The sequence below is a fragment of the Myotis lucifugus genome, unplaced genomic scaffold, assembly GCF_000147115.1.
Source record: "Myotis lucifugus unplaced genomic scaffold, Myoluc2.0 scaffold_141, whole genome shotgun sequence".
Lineage (NCBI taxonomy): Eukaryota > Metazoa > Chordata > Mammalia > Chiroptera > Vespertilionidae > Myotis > Myotis lucifugus.
This window is the reverse complement of record NW_005871189.1, coordinates 2,909,099-2,933,060: the sequence shown is the minus strand read 5'-3', so window position 1 is coordinate 2,933,060 and position 23,962 is coordinate 2,909,099. Positions and strand designations below refer to the sequence as shown.

At 37.0% G+C, this 23,962-nt stretch overlaps 1 protein-coding gene across 3 annotated transcripts in view; it reads left to right on the top strand.

Moving 5' to 3' along the window:
• Positions 1-23,962, top strand: part of TPK1 (thiamin pyrophosphokinase 1) — a 276,645-nt gene that overhangs the window by 81,249 nt on the left and 171,434 nt on the right. For all 3 annotated transcript variants that reach the window (XM_023758885.1, XM_006094776.3, XM_023758886.1), the window contains exon 4: positions 14,464-14,536. In XM_023758885.1, the coding sequence (XP_023614653.1) occupies positions 14,464-14,536 (73 nt within the window). The remainder of the gene's footprint in view (positions 1-14,463; positions 14,537-23,962) is intronic.

Genomic DNA, 23,962 nt, shown 5'->3' with positions numbered 1-23,962 from the left:
CTCAGTGCTGCTGGAAAGGCTTCCTTAAAGAGGTGAGCTGTGTCCTCTAAGACTATAGCTAGACAGGTACAAGCAATGACACTGTACTTCAGGAAAAGGAGCTGGAAGACGCAAGATTCTGAGGGACAGTGAGCAAGTAGAGAACCAACAGATAAAGTCTCATGTTGTGGCTGAATCTGTCCATCCATTTCCCCTGGATGCTGTTTCTAGTGCTTGTGGTCCAGGAGAGCTACCGGTGCCTGGAGATCTCCACCCTGGGTCAACTGACCCAAAAACAAAAGAAGGTGAGAGAGAAAAGCAAGAGTACAAAGTGAGACTCTTTATGTGTGGTATACCTGCCATATCTTACAAACCCCAATGTCCTCCATTGCTTCAATCAGAAACTTATTTATATTACTTTAAAAATAATTTTAAAAGAGCATTATTAAAGTAACCTTAGCAGCATAATATACCTTCACAGCAAAGCAAGAACTGGGTAAGAAGAAAAGAGATTCTTTTCCGTGTTTAGGTTATTTGTGACTAAGCTGTGGACCCAGCGTCAGCGTCTCCCGTCTGGTGATGGCTTCCCAGCTGCTCCAAGCAGCCAGTTCCGGAGTCCTGCTTGGTTACCCTCAATCACAGCCCTGCTGGACTCTGGTTCATCTCTTTACATTTCTGTCTCCCCAGCTGGGCTGTGAGCTGCTGGAGGGCAGGGACTCTGTTGAGGCTCAGGTTCTGGAGCCAGGATGCCCAAATTTGAACCCTCTCACTAGCAGTGTGACCTCCAGTAGATCACCTAACCTCTCTGGACCTCAACTTCTGAGGGGACTATGAACCTATGAGCGAACACACAAAAAAACATTTTGAACAATCAGTGTCTGCCCACAATGAGCATTCAAGATACGTTAGCTGTTTGCTTCATCCAGAGCCTCGCACAGAGTCTGACATTCAGTGTGTGCTCAGGAAATACTTGTAGAATGAATGCAGCAATCAAACAATCTATCTATCACAGCAGTTCTCAACCTGTGGGTTGCAACCCCTTTGGTGGTCGAACGACCCTTTCACAGGGGTCGCCTAAGACCATCCTGCATATCAGAGATATTTACATTACGATTCATAACAGTAGCAACATTACAGTTATGAAGTAGCAACGAAAATAATTTTATGGTTGGGTCACAACATGAGGAACTGTATTTAAAGGGCCAGAAGGTTGAGAACCACTGAATCTAGTGTCATCTAAATGGAGTAATACAGATTGTTGTCTTCCATGTCTGACTTTTTTCACTTATTGGATGCTCTTGAGATTCATTCATGTTATTGTACTAGGAGTTTGTTCTTTTTCAGTGCTGAGTGGTATCCATTATTTGGTATACAATAGTTTTGTTTGTTTATTCAATGCAGTTGATGGATGAGTCTAAAGAATTGCCCTTTTAATTGGAATATATTAATTTTTTCAAGTGCTTCTTGGAGAGAAATGTTAGTTCTTTTAGTTAGAACAAAAAAGAAAATTCAAAGTTTTCACTTGAGTCCTAGAGTTTATATAAATAGTAGTTGAGACTCATATATAAGGCCTGTATTTGCTGTTTCTTTATGAAAATTCTGCAAAAGCTTGCTTAATATTGTTAAGTTTTATGGAATAAGAAAATAAATATAAAACTTATGAAATAAGTTGGTGTTACGTATCTGAGCATACACTGTGATCTTGATGACTTCCAATATATGTGACGACTGATATCTATCCATGATTATAATTTTCTCAGTGATTAGATTTATTTTAACTAATGATCAAGCATTTAGTTGTGTAGTCAAAAAATGGACTTTCAGTATGCTTTACCATATATAGGGCTGGGAAAGTGTAGGTTTACTGTGTCGTTGCGACATTCTTTTGTGTTAATAAAGTTAATGTAATAATCATATCTATAACTGTAAACCTACTTTTGCCCACCCTGTGCAGGAAGGAAACAAGTGCACACTTTGCTTAAGGAAAACCAAAAGTGTTTGCTTAGCTTGACTTTTATAAGCCTACCCTTAAGCAATATTTAGCCACTTGCTTCAGCCAGTTTCTATTAAAAAGTATTTATGCAATCAAATTACTAAAGTCTGTAAGCAGGTCAACTTTATTGGGTCTTTAAATCAAAATGATGGAAGATAAAAATGATTAGCCCATTTAAAAGAAAATTTATACTAGGAGTCTTGGTATTAAATAACCCTACACAACAAACCATGAGGATCTATTTATCTTGGATTATTGATTGGATTAGTTAAGTGACATATTTTAGTCTGTTGGTTATCAAATGCTATAAATCGGAGATCTCAAAGTTATCCATGCATAGCTCTGAATCATTTCAGGTTATTGGAAGGGGAAAATATATATGCAAAATTCTATGTTGATCAGATCACGCATGAAGTCAAATAAATTTTCAGTGTGAGATCATTTTAAGCAGCTGCAGGAAGTCAGTTTACAACTGAACTTAAACAGAGGCATTGTTCTTTATGGCCAGCCTATTTCATAATGTATGTCTCTGACAAAACCCCTTCCCTTCCCTGCAGATGGGATCTTCAGGAGTAAATTTTCTTCAGAAGATTTTTAAGTGATACTTGGGTCATCTGTCCAAAATTTTGAATAACACGTGGCTCCTTTAATTTTACTTATTTTTTAAAAAGTTGAATTGTTGTAGCACTCATTAATATGCTTTAAAGGCTATGTTTTTTGTCACATTTCTTGTCTTATCTTCAGTATATTATTTGATTGCTATGTTAAAAAATATTGAGAGCAATCACATAATACTGTGTGTGTATCTATTTATATAAAAACCCTGGGTGTAATGCTTCACGTCTGAAGCTCGACCAACTGGAAGTCAGTCAGTCCTGTAGGGGTCATCTTTGAAACGGCTGCGCCCTTCCTGAGCTGTTTCCCGCAAGGGCAAGGTTTCAGGCAGGAACCCGCCCTTGGAGTGTGAATGCACTGAGTCCTGGGTCGCCTTGCCAAGGGTTGTGCCCTCCCCGAGCTGTTTCTCAGGTGGGCGATGTTTGAGGCAGGAACTGGCCCTCGGAGCATGGAGGCATATCTTTATAAAGTTTTAATACATTATATTAGAGGTCGTGGAGGTACTATTTTACCACAGCTTCTACAGGAATTGCTGCAAATTTACTTCTCCGTGGAAGGACCTTTCATTCCCAATATAAATTACCCATTCCATTAAATGAAATTTTAATTTCTAGACTCAATATAAACAGTGAAGTTGCTAAAATTATTAAAAAGGCCCAACTTCTCATTATTGATGAATGTACCATGGCATCCAGTCATGCTATAAATGCCATAGACAGATTACTAAGAGAAATTATGAATTTGAATGTTGTATTTGGTGGGAAAGTTCTCCTTCTTGGAGGGGATTTTCGACAATTTCTCAGTATTGTACCGCATGCTATGTGATCAGCCATAGTACAACCGAGTTTAAAGTACTGTAATGTTTAGGGATGTTTCAGAAAGTTGTCTCTTACAACAAATAAGGGATCAGAGGATTCTGCTTATAGTGAGTGGTTAGTAAAACTTGGAGATGGCAAACTTGATAGCAGTTTTCATTTAGGAATGGATATTATTGAAATCCCCTGTGAAATGATTTGTAATGGATCTATTATTGAAGCTACATTTGGAAATACTATATCTAAAGATAATATTAAAAACATATCTAGTGTGTGTGTGTGTGTGTGTGTGTGTATTTGTGTATATATATGTACATACATATATGTGTGTATATAATTGTTTTTTAACTATCTGATTTTTCATATACGTTTAAATGAATGCACATACACACATACTTGGCACACACACACCTAGATACTTCCTGCATGGTTTTCTTATCATTAAAATGTTGGTTTTGTATTTTTGGACCAGAAGTAAGCAGAAGAACTCCAACAACAAGATGGTATCTATGATTTGTTGACACATCATTATGGGACATGAAATATGACTGGATGATGAAATTGCACCTGAGCCAGCTATGACCTTTCTGCTGTTAGGGCACAGAAAAGGGACAGCTAGAATTCAGCTTAAGCAAGGGCTAGTTAATAAATTTTGTGAGAAAATATCCAAATGGCAATAACACCAAGGAGAGCTCTGAACTATCACATGCAGCACTAATTAGAGATCTGAGCATTGTTGGAGACTGTATTCCTTGAAGGGTTCAGTGTTGCCTCCTGTAGCTAGAGAGTTTAAGAACATGCTGAAATATCTTAGAAAGGTTATTTAAAATACAACAGAAACATTTACCACCCTAAATAAAAACAATTTTTTGTGTATTTATACTGTATGTATATGTATATGTATATGTATATGTATATGTATATGTATATGTATATGTATATGTATGTATCTATGCATGGGTATGTATATATTATACGTTAAATGCTTAACTCTGGGCCAGAGTGAATCAAAGCAGAAACAAAGAAATCATACTCCTTAGATCAAGTGAAGGAGAATCAAGAAATAGAGAATGGCCAATTGTGTTAAATGCTTCTGATAATAAAATAACAGGGAAGAAATGACCATTAGATTTAATAATATGGCAATATGTGGTCTTTGGAGATTGAAAATGTAAAAGTTATATACATATATATGATTATTAGAGAAATATATAAAGACTAGGGCAGTGGTTCTCAACCTTCCTAATGCCGTGACCCTTTAATACAGTTCCTCATGTTGTGACCCAACCATAAAATTATTTTTGTTGCTACTTCATAACTGTAATTTTGCTACTGTTATGAATCGTAATGTAAATATCTGATATGCAGGATGTATTTTCATTGTTCACGACCCACAGTGAGACCGCTGACTAGAGGCCAGTGCATGACATTTGTGCATGGGGGGGCGGGTCACTCAGCCCAGCCTGCACCCTCTCCAATCCAGGATCCTTCTCGCAATCCGGAACCACTGGCTCCTAACTGCTCACCTGCCTGCCTGCCTGATGGCCCTAACCACTCTCCCCTGCCGGCCTGATCCCCCTAACTGCCTAACTGCTCTCCCCTGCTGGCCCGATCTCCCTAACTTCTCTCCCCTCCTGGCCTGATCCCCCTAACTGCCTATCTGCTCTCTGATGCTGGCCTGATCCCCCTAACTGCCTATCTGATCTCCCCTCCTGACCTGAACCCCCTATCTGCCTATCTGCTTTCCCCTCCTGGCCTGATCCCCCAATGCTTATCTGCTCTCTGCTGCTGGCCTGATCCCCCTAACTGCCTATCTGCTCTCCCCTCCTGGCCTGAACCCCCTAATTGCCTGTCTGCTCTCCCTTCCTGGCCTGATTCCCCTAACTGCCTATCTGCACTCCCCCCCTGGCCTGATTCCCCTAACTGCATATCTGCACTCCCCTCCTGGTCTGATCCCACTAACTGCCTATCTGCTCTCCCTTCCTCTTCATGCCCTTCGGGCCCCTGGCGCAGGCGTGCTGAGAGCTCTCTGCTGTGGCCCCGCCCCCGTCCTGATTGGCTGTTAAATGATGGCGTCCCAACCAATTTGCATATTCCTCTGTTATTAGTATAGATATTTAAATTTCTTCTCTTTCGTGTGATATATTTTGTCTATTTGATTGTTCCTTTATTTTATTACTATTTGAATAAACTATCGATGTCATCTCTACTCGAACAAAGATAGTTGCCCTTTATAGTTCATTGAAACGTTTTCTCTATTATGCCTTTTAGTTTTATTAATGGTGTTCATCATCTAATGATTTTATGATTTCAAGGTGATCTGTACCTAAGCCATTATCATCTGATTGAATTCTTTTCCTATGAAACAGAAACTATTAAGTACTGTAGAGATCTTTCCAGCCTCCAGTCCCTGTCTGTTAAGATAATGTTTCTCACATTCAAATATAATGGATAAAAGCAGCAAGATAAAAACAGAAACTAGCAAGGATAGAAAATATGATACTGGCTTTGGCAGAACAGCATATGCATTAAGAAATTATTTTATTGTCATTTTCTTAGGTAAGGTTTAGTTCCTACTATGAGAGAAGTTGTGAGGGGGAAAAAGAAGGATTAAAAACACTACTAGCAGACTTACTAGCTATGCAACTTGTTACACTTGGCTTTGGACAACTTGGAAGGAGCAACAGCCTATTAGTGACCCTGATGGCATTTATCTGTCTTACTGAATTCTGTGTGTCATATCTCCACTGAATCACAGAGAGAAGCATGAAGCAAATAAATTACATGATGGAGCAAATCACTAACAGTGAGCTAGTCTTTTTTATATTTGTTAAGGTGAAGAATTGGAATCTGTGTATATGCTTTGTGTCTTTTTCCTGTTTGTAAATAGGAAAAGACAAAGGGGCAGGTGCAGGGTTGAGGGGGTCCATGGGGAAAAAAGAGACATCTGTAATATTTTCAACAACAAAGATAAATTTAAAAACTTTAAAAAAAGATGAAACATTTCACTCTTTATTGTTAGGCTTAGTGCAATTCTCCTCAATATCCACAGCCTTTTCTGACACCACCCCCACCTGCACCATCACTGCCTCCTTCTAAGAAAATAACCCCATAGCTAGCTGTCCAGTTATACAACCTCTCTCACTCCTTTTCTCTCCCTCCAGCCACTTTTGGAAAATAATTAATTACAGCAAAGGGCAGCTGTCATCTCAGAAGTGAGGAAGTGGCCATTGTGGTGTACTGTGCTCTCCCTTCATTTAAGTCCGTTTCTTTACCTCTCATGTCGTCCTACTTTTCTTCTTTTCATTTCCTGAAGATGGACATTATTTTTATCTCTCTCCTCCTATTATGATCTCATTTATTTATAACTTTTCATGCAGTATCTACTTTTATGAACCCTTTCCTTCCTTTTCTCTGATTCACTAACTACCTCAAGCCTGGCTCTTTCTGGTTCTTTTTTTTTTTTTTTTTTTGTCTTTCCCTCTATGTCTAATTCAACAAGTTGTGTTTTGTTTTTTTAAATATATTTTATTGATTTTTTACAGAGAGGAAGGGAGAGAGATAGAGAGTTAGAAACATCGATGAGAGAGAAACATCGATCAGCTGCCTCCTGCACATCTCCTACTGGGGATGTGCCCGCAACCCAGGTACATGCCCTTGACCGGAATCGAACCCGGGACCCCTCAGTCTGCAGGCCAACACTCTATCCACTGAGCCAAACCAGTTTCGGCAAATTCAACAAGTTTTTTAGAAAGTTATGTATATATTTCCCGATCATTTCTCTCTCCTCACTCTATAATCTTCATTTTAAGTGAGTAATGGAGAAATTCTATCTGTATCTCCTCTGTTGTCATTTTCGTTTTCTCTGAGTGTTCATTGGCCTATCAAGGACGTCTAAAGCAGTTATTTTGGAAATCAAAGCTGTTTTCTGATTCCTGGGCTACTCAGTTTGAGACGAGCTTAAATATCTTAAGAGACGAGATGTTGTCTTAGTCAGATAACTTGACTATGAGTCACTTTTACCAGCCTCAGTGACTGTTAGACATTATTTAATGTACTTACTATAAGCATCTAAGAGTTTTGATTTCATTTTTAATTTTCTCTTCATTTTTATTTCCTTTTATAAATTTTATTTTCCTTTTAGTTATTAAATTAAGATATGCTTTATTAAAATTAAAAAATTATTCCATCTCCTGACACAGTCAGTGTAAACAGCTTTATTCATCTACTTTCACTATTTCTTTCATTCTTCTACAGGTGTTTAAATATCCTCTGACACCGTTATTATGTTAAGAGACTTATGAAAACAGTTGAAGTGCTTATTTATAAATGGAGTCAAAATGTGGTGGTAACCTTTTTTATTTATTACATTTTTGATCACCCTCTTTATTTATTTATTTTTTTGCTAGTTTTCCCTCTTGATTAAGTTAGGCAGTTTTATAGAGAATGCTAGCCCAAATCTTTGAGTGATTAATTTCTACTTTCTTTAGACTGAGTGCCATTTTTTTCTTGTTATCTCTAGTCATACTCTTTTAACAATGTTTTCTATATCCTCCTAACATACTTCTTTTTTAAAATTTTTTTAAATTTTTCTTTATTAAGGTATTACATATGTGTCCTTAACCCCCCATTGCCCCCTCCACCCCCTCCACCCCCACTCATGCCCTCACCCCCTGTGTCTTTGTCCATTGGTTAGGCTTATATGCATGCATACAAGTCCTTTGGTTGATCTCTTCCCCTTACCTCCACCCTCCCCTACCTTCCCTCTGAGGTTTGACAGTCTGATCGATGCTTCTCTGTCTCTGGATCTGTTTTTGTTCATCAGTTTATGTTGTTCATTATATTCCACAAATGAGTGTGATCATGTGATATTTATCTTTCTCTGACTGGCTTATTTCGCTTAGCATAATGCTCTCCAGTTCCATCCATGCTGTTGCAAATGATAAGAATTCCTTCTCTTTTACTGCAGTGTAGCATTCCATTGTGTAGATGTACCACAGTTTTTTAATCCACTCATCTGCTGATGGGCCCTTAGGTTGTTTCCTGCCACGACCTTCTCAGTGGGTTTCAGGATCTGAAGGAGGGGCTGATGCATAAGTTAAAATACTATACAAGAAATATGAATTTAGAAGGCATTGGGGGCGACGGGGAGCCTCTTTCTTGAAGAGACACACTAACTTCTGGACTGGTCCGCTCTTTATTTACTTGAATACACATTTGCCTTTAGCAATGCATACAGGCATATCAAAGGTAAAGTTTGGTAAACAGTAAAAAGGATTATCTGGTAAGGAATTGCCTTAAGCCACCACTATCTCAACAGACGAGGTGCTTAGCATCAGCCCTGCCAAAGCCCAAGATTTATGGGCCATTCCTTGGTGCACTGACAGTATTGGCAAGCAGTGGCTTCCCACAGTTTCCAAGTCTTAGCTATGGTAAATTGTGCTACTATGAATATAGAGGTGCATATATCCTTTCTGATTGGTGTTACTAGTTTCTTGGGATATATTACTAGAAATGGGATCACTGGGTCAAATGGGAGTTTCATTTTTAATTTTTTGAGGAAACTCCATACTGTTCTCCACAGTGGCCATACCAGTCTGCATTCTCACTAGCAGTGCAAGAGTGTTTCTTTTTCTCTGCATCCTTGCCAGCACTTGTCATTTGTTGATAACCATTCTGACAGGTGTGAGATGGTACCACTTTGTTGTTTTGATTTGCATCTCTCAGATGATTAGTGACTTTGAGCATGCTTTCATACATCTCTTGGCCTTCCTTATGTCCTCTTTTGGAAAGTTTAGGTTCGTTGCCCATTTTTTGATTGGGTTGTTTATCTTCCTTTTGTTAAGTTGTATGAGTTCCCAGGAAATGTTGGAGATAAAACCCTTAACAGAGATAACATTGGAAAATATGTTCTCCCATGCAGTGGGCTTTCTTGTTGTTTTGTTGATGGTTTCTTTTGCTGTACAGAAGCTTTTTATTTTGATATAGTTCCATTTGTTTATTTTCTCTTTAGTTTCCATTGCCCTAGGAGCTGTATCAGTAAAGATATTGCTTTGGTTTATGTCTGAGATTTTGCTGCCTGTGGATTCCTCTAATATTTTTATGGTTTCCTGTCTTACGTTTAAGTCCTTTATTCATTTTGAGTTTATTTTTGTGTATGGTGTAAGTCGGTGGTCTAGTTTCATTTTTTTGCATGTATCTGTCCAATTTTCCCAACACCATTTATTGAAGAGACTGTCTTGACTCCATTGTATGTACTTGCCTCCTTTGTCAAATATTAATTGAGCATAATAGTTTGGGTAGATTTCTGGGTTCTCTATTCTATTCCATTGGTCTATATGTCTGTTCTTGTGCCAGTACCAGGCAGTTTTGAGAATAGTGGTTTTGTAATACAGCTTGATATCTGATGTTGAGATCCCTCATACATTGTTGTTCTTTCTCAGGATTGCTGCAGCTATTCAGGGTTTTTTTTTATCCAAATGAATTTTTGGAGAGTTCATTCTAGGTCTGTGAAATATGCCTTGGTATTTTAATGGGGAATGCATTGAATCTATAGATTGCTTTGGGCAGTATGGACATTTTAATGATGTTGATTCTACCAATTCATGAACATGGTATGTTCTTCCATATGATTATGTCTTCCTCTACCTCTTTTTTTCAGTGTCCTGTAGTTTTCCGAGTATAGGTCTTTTACCTCCTTAGTTAAGTTTATTCCTAGGTATCTGACATTTTTCGGTGTGATGGTAAATGGGATTGTTTTTTTAGTCTCTCTTTCAGTAAGTTCCCTATTGGTATATAAAAATGTCATTGATTTCTTGGCGTTAATTTTGCATCCTGCTACATTGCCAAATTCATTTATTAAGTCTAATAATTTTTTGATGGAGTCTTTTGGGTTTTCTATGTACAGTATCATGTCATCTGCGAATGACAGTTTTACGTCTTCTTTTCCAATTTGGATGCCTTTTATTTCTTCTTGTCTAATTTCTATGGCTATCACTTCCAGAACTACTAACATAGTTCTTTAATCAAAATTCTTTTAATAAAAATCCTATCCTTCCTACAGCAACCAGCACAAACATTGTTTTTCAGCCTCAGTGATATCTTTCCAAAATTAGAGTTTGACCCAATTATCAATGATCAATAAAATTAGCAGAGGGGATAATGTGTTTATGTCCAGAGCTTTCTCCATGAGAAACTCTTATCCATTTCCTGCATGTGTGTTGGTGAGAGGCTGTAGACTTGGCCATTAAAGAACAAAGATTGGGCTGCCTGTGCTTGGAGTTTGGTTCTAGCTCTTATTATCCTTGTTGTAGACTATGGCAAATTACTTAGTTTGTCTAGTAATAACTGTTATTTTACCCAAATAGCTTAAATCATGCTTGATGTATGCCAGGCATTCTCTAAGTGCTTTACACATATTAATCCTCATACCACTCCAAATTGTCCTCATTTTACATATGAAGAAATGAGGCTCAGAAAGGTGAAGTAATTTGGACAAGCCAGGAAGTAGGGAGACAGGCATAATAGAAATTTTTAAATAAATGTTTCTTTGCTCATTCTTCTTTTTCACTCTCCATCTCTTCTTCCTTCCCTCTCCTTGCCTTTCTCTTCCCTTTTGACCATTTCCATTTCCTCCTCTCTCCTTCCCTCCCCTTCTTCCTATCTTCTTTCCCATTCTCCCTCGACCCTTTTTCCTTTCTCCTTTTTCCTGCCACTCCCTCTTCTCTTTCTTTAATCCCCTCATTACTTCCCACCCTTCTCCTCCTCTACCCCATTCATCTATTCCATTATTATCAACATGTGTGTGCTTGGTGCTCTGGGGAACACCAAGATCAGTCAGAGATCCTGCTACAAAGAACTTACAGTAGTAGAAGCTAAAATATATTTATAGAAGTTGCTTAGAATGTGATGGAAAGTTATGGATTTAGGGCTTTATAAGTTATACAGGATTGCTTTTCTCTGTGGGAGCAAGGAAGGTTCTGTGGAGGGATATCCATCCTTCCACGGAGTCTTAGGAAATGACTTATGAAAGAGTAGTTGTAGTCTAACACATTATGTTTAGGCATATTTTATAACTATCAACCTCTTCTTGATTATTACAGGTAATGGAGCTTAACTCTCATTAACTAATGGCAGCCCTTTTTGGACTCTTATTTTGTCAAGTGTGTGTGGCAAGTGCTGTAAAAGTTAAATGTAAATATAAAGGAGCCCATGCCACTTTGGAGTGTTTGGAAAACAAGTCAGTGCGCGTAGATTGAGGATGGCAGAAGGAGGCATACTGATCTGATCTGTGTCAACAGGAGACAGAAATGCAATCAGTAGTTACACAGTCCATATACCCTTAGTCAGTTGCTATGTGAAGTCAGTTCTCAAAGAGTTCTGAAAAATAATCTTCCCGTGTGAACTGCCTTTTTTGTCATAATGTAGTTCCTCTGCATCTGTGAAGTGTCATCCCCAATACTTACTTCTTCAGAACGCCAGGTACCATGGCACCAGCTGCCCTCCAGGAAATATGAGATGGCTATCAAGTGCGGTGTCTGAAAGTACATTTTAGAAAGTATCAAAAACTAGTATTTTATATGATGAAAAGGTATTAATAATTTTAGTCTTGTATACTAGGAGTATTTTGGGCATGAGTCTTCTTAGAATTCAGCATTCTGGTTCATTTGTTATATTAGATAAAATTATATTAAAAGTTAGCCAAAGTTAGTTATCTTTTATCTAATTTTCCTGTTAATGTTTTATATGAAAAGATAAGTGAATTTTCATGATTGCCTTCTTTTGTTATTCATAAGTATACATTAAAAAGGGATCTCATTCTCTTTTAAATGACATATCATAAGAGGACATTTAGCTGCCTGAATATGTCAGTTTTTATTTTTCATTTTTATTGTCAAAATCAATATCATATTTGGAAACTGCCAAATGGATTCTAGATATCTGAGGTACTAAAGTTTGTAGAGCCATATAAATCAGTCTTATTAGGAAGTAGTATAATTCAGCTGCATAGAACCAGAGTCCTAAGTTTAAATGTCTGCCTCACATGAAGAAGTAAATTGGGTACTGGCCATGCAGATATTTTGAGAAGAAAAGTTGATGAGAAATTGTTGAAATCAGGCAAAGTGATTTAAAAGCCTAGGTACTTTACTTCCCAATTCTGTCTTATTCTGAAATGAACTGTTGTCATTTGTGCATGGTTGACATTCAGCAAATAGTTCTGGAATCAGCTAATATAAAATTTTCATCAATTACTAAAAATTGAAAAAAGCAATCATTATTGGTTAACAAAAATCAAACAAACGAAGCAGCTTATGCAGCACAGATCTGTGAAGTAGAACTTCCTCTTACCATTTAGTCCTAGGAAGACACAGTTCAAGGAAGAGTTGGTCCAACACAAGTAGTTAGATTAGGTCCAGTGGTCGGCAAACTCATTAGTCAACAGAGCCAAATATCAACAGTACAACGATTGAAATTTCTTTTGAGAGCCAAATTTTTTAAACTTAAACTATATAGGTAGGTACATTGTTATTAACTTAATTAGGGTACTCCTAAGGCTTAGGAAGAGCCACACTCAAGGGGCCAAAGAGCCGCATGTGGCTCGAGAGCCGCAGTTTGCCGACCACGGGTTAGACCAGCAATTTTCAACCTTTTCAATCTCATAAACTAATTACTGGCACATCAAAAAATATTATATTTTTGCCGATCTGACAAAAAAATAGGTAAAATTTTTACTCATTCACACTGAAGGGTCAGCTATTGTGTTGGCTGTTATTTTTTTATTTGACAGTCTAAGGAAACAGGGGTCGGTGCCCTCTAATAGTCGGGTATTGCATGTTCTAAACATTCTGAGGGCACAGGTTGAAAAATCTCTGGTTTAGACCTAAGAAGTAATATTTCCAATTGAGTTAAGAAGTTAAAAATTATGCAAAAGGACAATATTAGTATTGAGTTTTTCATATTCATCATCAGTAAAAAATTTCTCTAGGAGCCGGATAGTCTCCTATATCTTGACTTTTATGACCTGGAGATGTCCCCTAGTTTTGGGGTTTTATCTGTTTTGACATGTAATACACAGGGAGATAAAGTACCTGTCTCCATTATGTAACAGTTTGGCCCTCTTGAGAATACATGTTGAAGTTTTATTTTTCTTTTGAATCAGAACAATTAACTAGATAAATGGTTACAGATCTAATTCTTACGATAGGTGTAGAATAGAATATTTCTGGAGGACTTGCAAGCAAACATTCCCTTCTTTACATCATATACCTTCTTGAGGCTCTTGAGGCTAAGGCTTTTTGCAGAGCATTAAGAAATCCAGAGAAGTTTTATTTTTCCACAGTTAGGTGTTCCAAGTGCAAAGAAATTCTACCACATGTTATGTAAAAAAAATAAATCAAGCATGGCTTATGTAGACAGAGTAAGGTAAGATCTCTGAAATGAGTTCTGAAAAAATTTAAATGGTAGAAAAGAGAAATGAGACAATTGTAATAGAATTAGAACATCCACTTTTGGGAATCCTCGCCCTGTATTTAGCAACGGTGACCTTTGTAGTATTTCAAACCTATCTAGAAGATTCCTGTTTTTAGAAATACATCAATAGGTTACATGGAAAATGTCTTTGAACTGACTCCTGCTCTGCAAAGAATGCCTCCTCCTCCGCCTCCTCCTCATGTACTCTGTTCGAATCTGTTGAGAGTTCTGAGCCTCTGTGAGGGTACAATACTATAAAGGTTTGAATATATGTAAAAGGTAATATACAAAGATTGAGTCTTTGTTTTAGGGTTGTTGACCTGGACGTTTTTTAAAGTAATAATCTTCTTTAATCTTTATTTAGTGAAGCATGATAAATACTGACTGATAGTGTGTTTAAGTTGATCAATTACTTGGTTATGTGGAGTACCCCAGTCATACTTTATTGTAACCAAGAGTGAAATTTGACATCTTTGACATCCCATTCACTGTAAAAATAGACTCCTTTTTTCTTTTGGTCGTTATAATCATAGTTTTAAAGATTAACAAGTAAGTAGTCTTAATTAGTTGACTCAGAACTCTTTCTTTCAGCTTTTTGCCTGAATTCATCAGTGGAGACTTTGATTCTATTAGGCCTGAAGTTAGAGAATACTACACTGTTAAGGTAAGACATAATTCTATATTTAAAATATTTCTCATATGATTGCTTTTCCTATGTTTTTCCTGGTTTCCTTTGGGTATATATAGGGATTGAGAAACTAATTGGTTTATTTTTTTAAATTTATATCAATTATGATATACATTCAAATGGAAATTTAGAGAATGGCAAATAGAAATACAAGTTTAGAAATTCAGTCACCACCAGATAAGCATTAATGCTTAGTACTTTAAGCACATATTTTTTAAAAACATTTATAGTTTATGGGCTATTTTAATAATATACTGTTATTGCCTACATCCTCATTAGTTGCTATCTATTTTTCACAAATCACTTTTATTTCATTTAATGAACGAACTGTATTTTACTTAACCAATTCCCAATTGATTTACATTTGTATCCATTTTTTACCTTGTAAACTAATAAAAATATCTTTGTAAATGAGTTTTTATAAAAATGCATAATTATAGAGCCACAGTTTTTTCCTTCAATATTTAGTTTTTAAAAAATATTATTACCCTGTTCTGAATAAACCTGTTTATTATATTTAGTTTATTGAAAATATTTTAGTTTTTTGAAACTATTGTTAGCCTATTCTAAAGAAAATTATTCATTACAACTTGAAATTAACAATAACATACAGCTTAAAGTTTTCATATTGTTACTGCTATTGTGAAAGTCTTCTAGTGATTCTTGCTGGCAAAGAAGAACATGCAAATGATCTAATTGAGAATGATGGAAGGCACATAGGAGTATTATAGCGATGAATTATTCAAGCTTTCACTGGCTTTAGAGGACAATGCAGAGTTTTAAAAATAAAAATTATAGTGTCAGCAATTCTAGCCACAATACCGTCATCTATGTTATTCTTAACTAATTAGAAAATTACACATATTTTTAAAAGAAACAGCAGTTACTGAAATATTAAAACTTTAAATTCTTTATAAGGCTTGGGGATGGGTGAGATAAAATAAAAAAGAAGAAAAAGGAGGCCGTTTGAAGGAAGGAAGGGAGGGAGAAAGGAAGGAAGGACGGGAAGAAGGTGGGAGGGAGGGTAGAAGGAAAGAGAAGAAAAAGAAGGAAAATATGATTCAGGGTGAGGAAGCAAAGGTACCAGTTTTATAAAGTAGAATAGGCTGTTCTGATAGAAATCCCGGGGCTGGCAGTGAACGTAGCTCAATGCACATCCTATCTGCCCACCAGCTGATCAGACTTTCCCATCAGCAAAGGGAGACTGTTCCCAAGTCAGTGTTTGATATTCATGCTCAATTACTTTAACATTGGCATGTTTCTATTCATTCCCCACAGTCTCACTTCTCATTAACTCCATACCTCAACCTCACTGAGATGGAAAGCCCTCTCAGCCTTGCTTACAATGCAGAGTTTTATAAATTCATAGTTATTAATCGTATTTTCGGGAGGGGAAGAAACAGCGGGAAAGGCAGGAACAAGCACTCAGAAACAAGAGGAAGATCTGGCCAGATGTGACTTTTCTCCTCCTCTCTTAAATGCTGCTGGCTGCCAACACTGGAAGTGCTGATTTCATCAGTCCATCCCAGATGAGGAAATAACAAAAAATAAGGGGGAACCAGCTTTTCCATTTCCCAATACAGTAAAATGGGGTCAGGGATAAAAGAAAATTTTGAGTTAATACCTTTTGATGAATTTCTCTTATATTTTTTGCTTTATTTTTTTAACCTCAATGTTAATTTTTATCTGTTGAGGTTTAATTTGGAAAGTAAGGTTAGCTGCATCTTCTAATTACTACATTGCATAGTTATGAGATGATGTAGTACAATCAAGTTTTCATGTATTGATGAGAACAACTGCTTTGAACTTTTTGGATCTCTCCCGGAAAGGCACTGATGTCTTTGATAGAGCTGATGTGCCCCATATAGGTCAGGGTGAATGTTTAGCTACGGTTTTAATAATGATAATGACAACAAGTTAATGCAGCATTACACACAATTCGTATAAGCCATTATCTCCGATTTAAACCATCTTTAAGCTGCTGTGTTACAAATTAAAGGAGGTTATCTTCACTTTCAAAGGCACTTTTCTTTCTTCCATCTGGTCTGGGTTTCAATGAAGCTGAAACTGGGGCTCTGATAAAGTAAAATAAAAAAGAATTTGAAAATGTTAAATGTTTGTTAAAGCCATAAAATTATAAAGTTGATTTTGTAGTCAACATTTATTCATACAACATTTTCCCTCAGTAGATATGTCCTTGACTTACAGAAAAAAACAACTTAGGTTTATATGACTATACAAAATGTTAAATGTGTTTGCCTGCTTAATTTCTGAGAATACTAAAATATAAAGTATTTGATTTATTTTTTAAATTCTCATCTGAAGATATTTTTCCATTGATTTTTAGAGAGAGTAGAAGAGAGAGGGAAATACAGAGAGAAATATCAATGTGACAGAAATACTTCCATTGGTTGCCTCATGCATGTTCCAGGACCAGAGCCGGGAAGGAACCTGCAATTGAGATACATGCCCTTGACAGGAATCGAACCAGGGACCCTTTGATCCACAGTCCGATGCTCTACCCATTTAGGCACACTGGGTAGGGCTGATTTGTCAGCTTTTAAACAGAATATTTTATACCTCAGATCTTGCAGTCTGTGGTACAGGGGACCCTCGAACAGTGCAGGGGTCATGGCACTGACACTGCACAGTCAAAAAATCTGTCTTATCACTTCTGACTGCCCCAAAACTTAACTGCTAATAGCCTACTATTGACCCGAAACCTTACCAATAACATAGTCATTAACTCATATTTTTTATGTTGTATCATTTTAGACTGTATTCTTACAATAAAGTAATCTAGAGAAAAGAAAATGTTAATTAAAACATAAGGAAGAGAAAATACATTTGCATTACTGTATTATTGATACTATATGTCTAGATCTTCTGTTTGCAAGATGAACCATCTCGTCTGTCTGTCAGTACCTATATCAATATTGTCTTATATGATACACAACACTGTAGATATTATATGTATTACACTAGACATCAAAAAGGGAAAGATAATGTGAAAAAGAAATTTATATTTATTGACAGGTATGATAATTCACACATTGATAACAAAGAAGCAGCAATACGATTGCCTTATAGAAGCCTAGTATAATTGATGGAACAGTTGGTAGCTAGGAGATTATTATAGTATTAAATTATGTGCTATAGTTAATATTATGCAGTTGTGATTTAATACTACATCTTTATGTTTGTTTACATTCCTTTTGACTGCAAATAGCTCCATGTACAGTTTTGATAAATTTTAACTTTTTATAATAGACTTGTATATTTTGTGGTAATAAATGATAAAATAGACTGATATCTACATATATTTTATGCACTCGTGGCATACCTAACTTTTTCTTAAATTTTCTGTATTTTATGGCTACATAATTTGCTATTTTTTTCAAATTATTGCAGATCTCAATATATTTATTGAAAAAAAATCCACATATAAGTGGAGCCCTGCAATTCAGATCTATCTACATTGTTCAAGGGTCAATGGTAGAGTTATCTATTGTTGTGTAACATTTTATCCTAAAACTAGAGGCCTGGTGCACAAGTTGGGTTCCTAGGCCTGGCTGGCGATCAAGGCCGATTGGGGCCTTTATAACTGAGATCTTAGGCCAGGGGTGGGCAAACTTTTTGACTCGAGGGCCACAATGGGTTCTTAAACTGGACCGGAGGGCTGGAACAAAAGCATGGATGGAGTGTTTGTGTGAACTAATATGAATTCAGAGTAAACATCATTACATAAAAGGGTACAGTCTTTTTTTTTTTTTTTAGTTTTATTCATTTCAAACGGGCCAGATCCGGCCCTCGGGCCGTAGTTTGCCCACGGCTGTCTTAGGCCCACATCATGTTTCCATATTCTCGAACCACTGTCATGTACCATACTGTGTTCGTCCAGATTTGGCAGGCTTAACAAAGATAAAATCAGAACTTAGAACTAGAGTCCTACTCCTGATTTATGACTAGGGTTATTTTCACCCCTGTCTAGAACATGGCCTTGTGGAATGCCAAAGTACTCCCTTATAGCACAAAGGAAGATATTTCTCATATTTCCCAGGCCCACCTATACCCTGGCTAAATTTCCTGTTTTTTTTTTCTCTTTCTGATATTTTATTGATTTTTTACAGAGAGGAAGGGAGAGAGATAGAGAGTTAGAAAGATCGATGAGAGAGAAACATCGATCAGCTGCCTCCTGCACATCCCCCACTGGGGATGTGCCCGCAACCCAGGTACATGCCCTTGACCGGAATCGAACCTGGGACCTTTCAGTCCGCAGGCCGACGCTCTATCCACTGAGCCAAACCGGTTCCGGCTTTTTTCTTTCTTTCTTTTTTTTTTTTTTTTATATATTTTATTGATTTTTTACAGAGAGGAAGGGAGAGAGATAGAGAGTTAGAAAGATCGATGAGAGAGAAACATCGATCAGCACCCTGGCTAATTTTCTACTACCTGATCACCTTGGTTCTTCAATGTTCTATCGTGGCTCAATCCCCTGTCCTGTAAATAGCTTTCATGTCATTGCTCTGGCCCAATATTGCACCCCAGATTGGGGGTGGAAGGGAGTGACAAGATGGCAATGGGAACGTAGAGAGTTTGGTTGTCACACTGACTTATCCCACTAATGGTGATACTGACACTCATTCCCAAGGATGATAAATACCTTGTGCAAGGTATTTGCAAGTCTTGCCCAAAGGCCCAATGCAATCTGTTGACAAGCAGTAATAGCACTGAGTCCCAGTTTAAAAATAAAATTTTATAGAAAACATGAATATTGATTCAAAAGCATGGCCATATCCAAATTTTTGAAGACTGTTCTTGATAGGTAAGGGTAGTATGTCTAACTTCTTTAACCCGTGCTCCTCTGGATAAGTATAAGATGCTATAAATGTTACCTACAGTCACAGAAAATTGCTCACCTTTTATATCTCATTATGGCTGACATTTTAGGAGACTCAGGATCTGAATTTGAATATAACTTTTCCCAGTCAGAATAATGGGAAATTGGTTTTTTGTTTGACATTTGAATAGAATGTCTTATTTTTTAAATAAGTGAACTACTGATATTAAGCAGGAAATGCTTTTATTTTAATTACAGTTTGAAAACACGGATTCTCAAATGGTGGGGATGGGAGGTATAGATAAGCTTAATAATCATCAAGAGATGTCAAATAATACTGAATCTTGGCCATTAGTAATGTGCATTTTAGTTTTTACAAATAAAGTGATTATGGTTTCTTGAACTAACTATGCAAATTATTTTTTGAGTTGACAATTTACACACATGGAAGTCTTACCAAGGTAGTGAAATTAAATCATGTTACAGAACCCTGGCTTTCTCATACACTTATAATAGTGATTAAATAATGTTGTACATGTAGAAAGAAGCACTCTACAAGTGCTAAATAACTTTTAATATATGATGGTAGTATTTTGTTTTACTTTCTAAAATTGTTTACTTAAGAACTTTTCAATAACTTTTCAGCAACATTGCTTTTAAAAAGATTTTTATTCAGTTTATATCCATAAGTGTACAATTTATGAATCTGGGTTTTATTTATATTCATACTCAAAATATCCTTTTGAGTTTAATAATGCTTCAGGTTCAGTTCTGTTTAAATTTCATAGAATCTCCCATAAGTTTTTAATCTCTAGTTAAAAACACCTGCATTGATCCACCTAATCTCATGAATCTTACTATTTTCTAATTTTTAGCTGTGCCTCTTTCTCAGTTGTGCTCAGCCACAAACCAGCTACTTTTAGATATACTACAAGTAATTAACTTAGAGAAAATGGAAAATTGGACTGTTAGAAATTGTAAAAATGTTAGCAAGTTTGATTGCTGTGCCAAAGAGAGGAAGCTATATAGCATGTAAGGAGCTATGCTTCATTTAAAAATATATTTCTTTAAAAATTAAAAAAAACCCACCCCTGGAGAATAGTAAATTTTTAGGTTTAAGTATTAACATGAATTAACATATGCCAAGATATAAAGGTAATTATAGACAGGCAGTTTCCCTTGATGACAGAGTGACAGGTTCTTCACTTTTTATTCTTAAACTGGTTGGCTCACCTTATTAGCATCTCACCAGGGGAGTGATGGAACAGGCAGGAATATTATGTGAAACCATCTCTTGAATATACTTTAACTCTTATGCTTGTCTCTATTACAGTCCTTTCAAATTGACTTTATTTTATATTGTCTGTATTTTTCAAAGCCTGTTTTTTTTAAATTTGTTTAACATACTTAAGGCATTTAAAAAGGAGAGCCTGTGCTCTTTACATTTTAAGAACTCCCAGGTACCTCACATGTGACTTCCTCGGCACCTGCCTGCCTTTCCTCAACCGCCTAGTATTGCCTGTTCTCCAGGGCCTCTGAGACTCTTCCCTCGTTTGTCTGGCTCGTGGGACCCCTACTAAATAGTCCTCCCGCCTTGCAGTTCCCACTATAGCTGCTGGGCGTAATCCTTCCTTTATAATTTTCTCGTAGAGCTTGATATAAACAATTCATCAAAGTTTTCCTCCTTATCCCTGTTAATACATGACCTCCTACAACCTGAAATCTATAGTTGTTCATCCTGGTGTCCCCAGTAGCTAGGTTCTCTTTTAATGTTTACATGGAGCAAGTATCTGATCCTAATTTTAGAACCAGAGCAGCAAAGCACGGGTGCCGTGGATACTTGGTGTGAAAAAGATTCTGTGATCAGTTATGAAATTTGACCTTCTATATGCCCCTTTTGGACATTCACTGTGCACAATATCATTTTAAGTAAGTCTTCCAAAAATCTAATTCTGTTTACCTCGATATTTGTTAAGTGAATTTGATCATGCAACAGTATTCTTTATTCTTTTATTTTTTTCTTCTGTCCTTCCTCTATCATTTTTTCTTTTCTTTCTTTTTTTAATTAAATCCTCACTGAGGGACATGTTTCCATTGGTTTTTAGGAGGGAGAGTGAGAGAGAGAGATATTGATGTGAGAGAGACACATCGATCAGTTGCCTCCTGACACAAGATGGAACCCACAACCATACACTCCAACCAACCGAGCCATCCATTCAGGGCACAATACTGGTCTTCACCCACAACACCTAATGTAGTTTATTGGTTTCCAACTAGGCTAAAATGTATTTGGATGCTTAGAAACTTGTTTTACTTTTTCAAAAACTTTTCAAAACTCCATATAGGTTTTCTCTCTTTTTAAAAGCCGGTAAGAGAAAATTATCCAAAGAACCTTGAAAATAATAATAGTCAGCCATTTTTTGGTGCTTACAATAGGCCAAATACTTTTGTGTGTACTTCTCTTTATAAATTCATGGAATCCTTGCAACAAACTTTATTAGAAGGTGAGAAGTCTAGCTACATTTGACAGAGAACGGGGAGTATGGAGTTAGAGTCTGGTCCAAGCTTGTCCAGCTAAGAAAGGTTGAAGGGGAGCCAAACAGGCTCTTTTAACCATTTTGCCATAATCCTCTAGATTAATGGAGGTAGTTTTCTCAAAGCAAAGCAAGGATCTGGTTCACATGCTGAGGAAATTCTGGGACCTCCTTTCTCTGTATAAGCATTTAGCTTTCCCTTTTCTGTTTCTACTTAGTTCTAAGTAACAGCAGCAATACCCACCGAGCCTTCCTTCAGTGTTCCCCTCCTACTCCCGTTCCCCCTCTATCCGCCCTCCTCCTCCCCCTGGATGCACGCACACACGTGTCCTTGTCTTTCTGGGAGGACTTGGTAGAGAGCCTTGGGAGGCTGGTTCTTTCCTCTGCATATGTGTAGGGGTGGTGAAGGAACAGCGCCCAGACAGAGCAGGTCTCAGGAACATTACCAAATAGCTTATTCAGGCATGTGATCGAGGAAGAATCTGTTAGCTCTTTGTTTGGGTGTCGCTAAAATAATCCCCTAGTTGGGTGATTCAGCAGAAAGGCTCACAGGACTCGGCAGAGTCCTCCTCATGGCTCTTAGGTATTGCTGCGCAAGAATTCAGAGCAGAACCAGCCAAAGAGCGCAGACACATGGGGGCAAGCAAAGTCTGGGGAAAACATTCTCCAGTTCCAAGAGTCCTTTCTTGGTGCAGCCACACAGGTTATGATTAATCAACTTCTGACTACAAGAGTGAGGTGTTGTCTCACTGGAGGCACCCACATGTATCCATCTGCACCCCCTCTGTATAGCATGTGCCAAAATTCCAGATGCCCATAGGCAAACAAGCATGTTCTTAGCATAAACCATATTGTTTGTACAAACAATTTAGGCACAGTGAACCACTGTTAGCATTTTGGAAAAGTTGTTTTTATGTATTTGTTTTTGTGTTGTTGTTTTTTTTATCAGTATAGGGAGCTATTTCCCATTCAAGCTTTCAGATGTCAGCCAAGGGCCGACCTTGCCAGCAGGCCTTTTTAAGGAGAGCAGTCTCAAGTCTGCTATGTTAACTCTTTTGGGCACTTCTTTCATCCAGAACTCTGGCTCTGCTTTTAGGATGGAAGCCATCATTTAAGTGTTTCTGCTGTTTAAAAAAAAAAAGGTTTTGACTTCCATTAAGAGAAATGGTGACTTTCTTGTTTGAAATGCTGTAGTTTTCAGTTAGTGCCACTCTGAAAGAAAAAGTTATCTTGTAACACCCAGGGCAGTGCAGATTACACTAGATTAGAATGTCTCTTTATGTTTGGGATTGAATGGAGAATGGCTACAAGGTTAAATTGTGTTTATTATTTTCTTTTATATACCATCTAGAAAACCAGCAAGAGGCAACTTGTTACTTAGAGTTTAATCATGTGACATTCCTGCTGAAGAAATGGTTATTTGTCGGCTGTCATTGGATGATTTAAAGACATCTTTTTAATTTGAAAAGTAGAGATGTTTTCAGGAGGCTGGTAAATAAGACTGAAGGAGCAGTCTACCCCAGTGTGCTTTATACAATGAAGAGGAAAGTGGAAAATGGAAACTTTGTGATTCCCTTTGTACAGGGTAAAGGAGAATTTTCATTCCAGTATCAGGAGCAGAGATCATTTAGATTCCAATTGGCTTTCACTATTCCTCTTGGCAAATTTGAGAACAATTTGGGCTAATTTTGGATCTGTTTCTTTGATTATCCAGAGTATATTTCATTTTGCTTTATGCCTGCTGCACTTTTAAACTGGCAGGTGGTCTTATTACAGAGTTCCGGTCAACTCAGTATAACGAGTGATTGTGGAAAGTCATTAAAAATTAATATGTTCAGTTTTTTTAGAAGATTCTTGAATATATCTCCCCAAAATATTTTATGGTGTATATAATGCTTATATACAAGAATAGAGGCACCTTCAGCAGTGACTAGAGGATAATAAAGTATGTGGGAACTACATTTTTTAGAGTGATCATTTACCAAAAAATTCTAATGTCAAGGGATAGTAAGTTATATTTCATGTGTT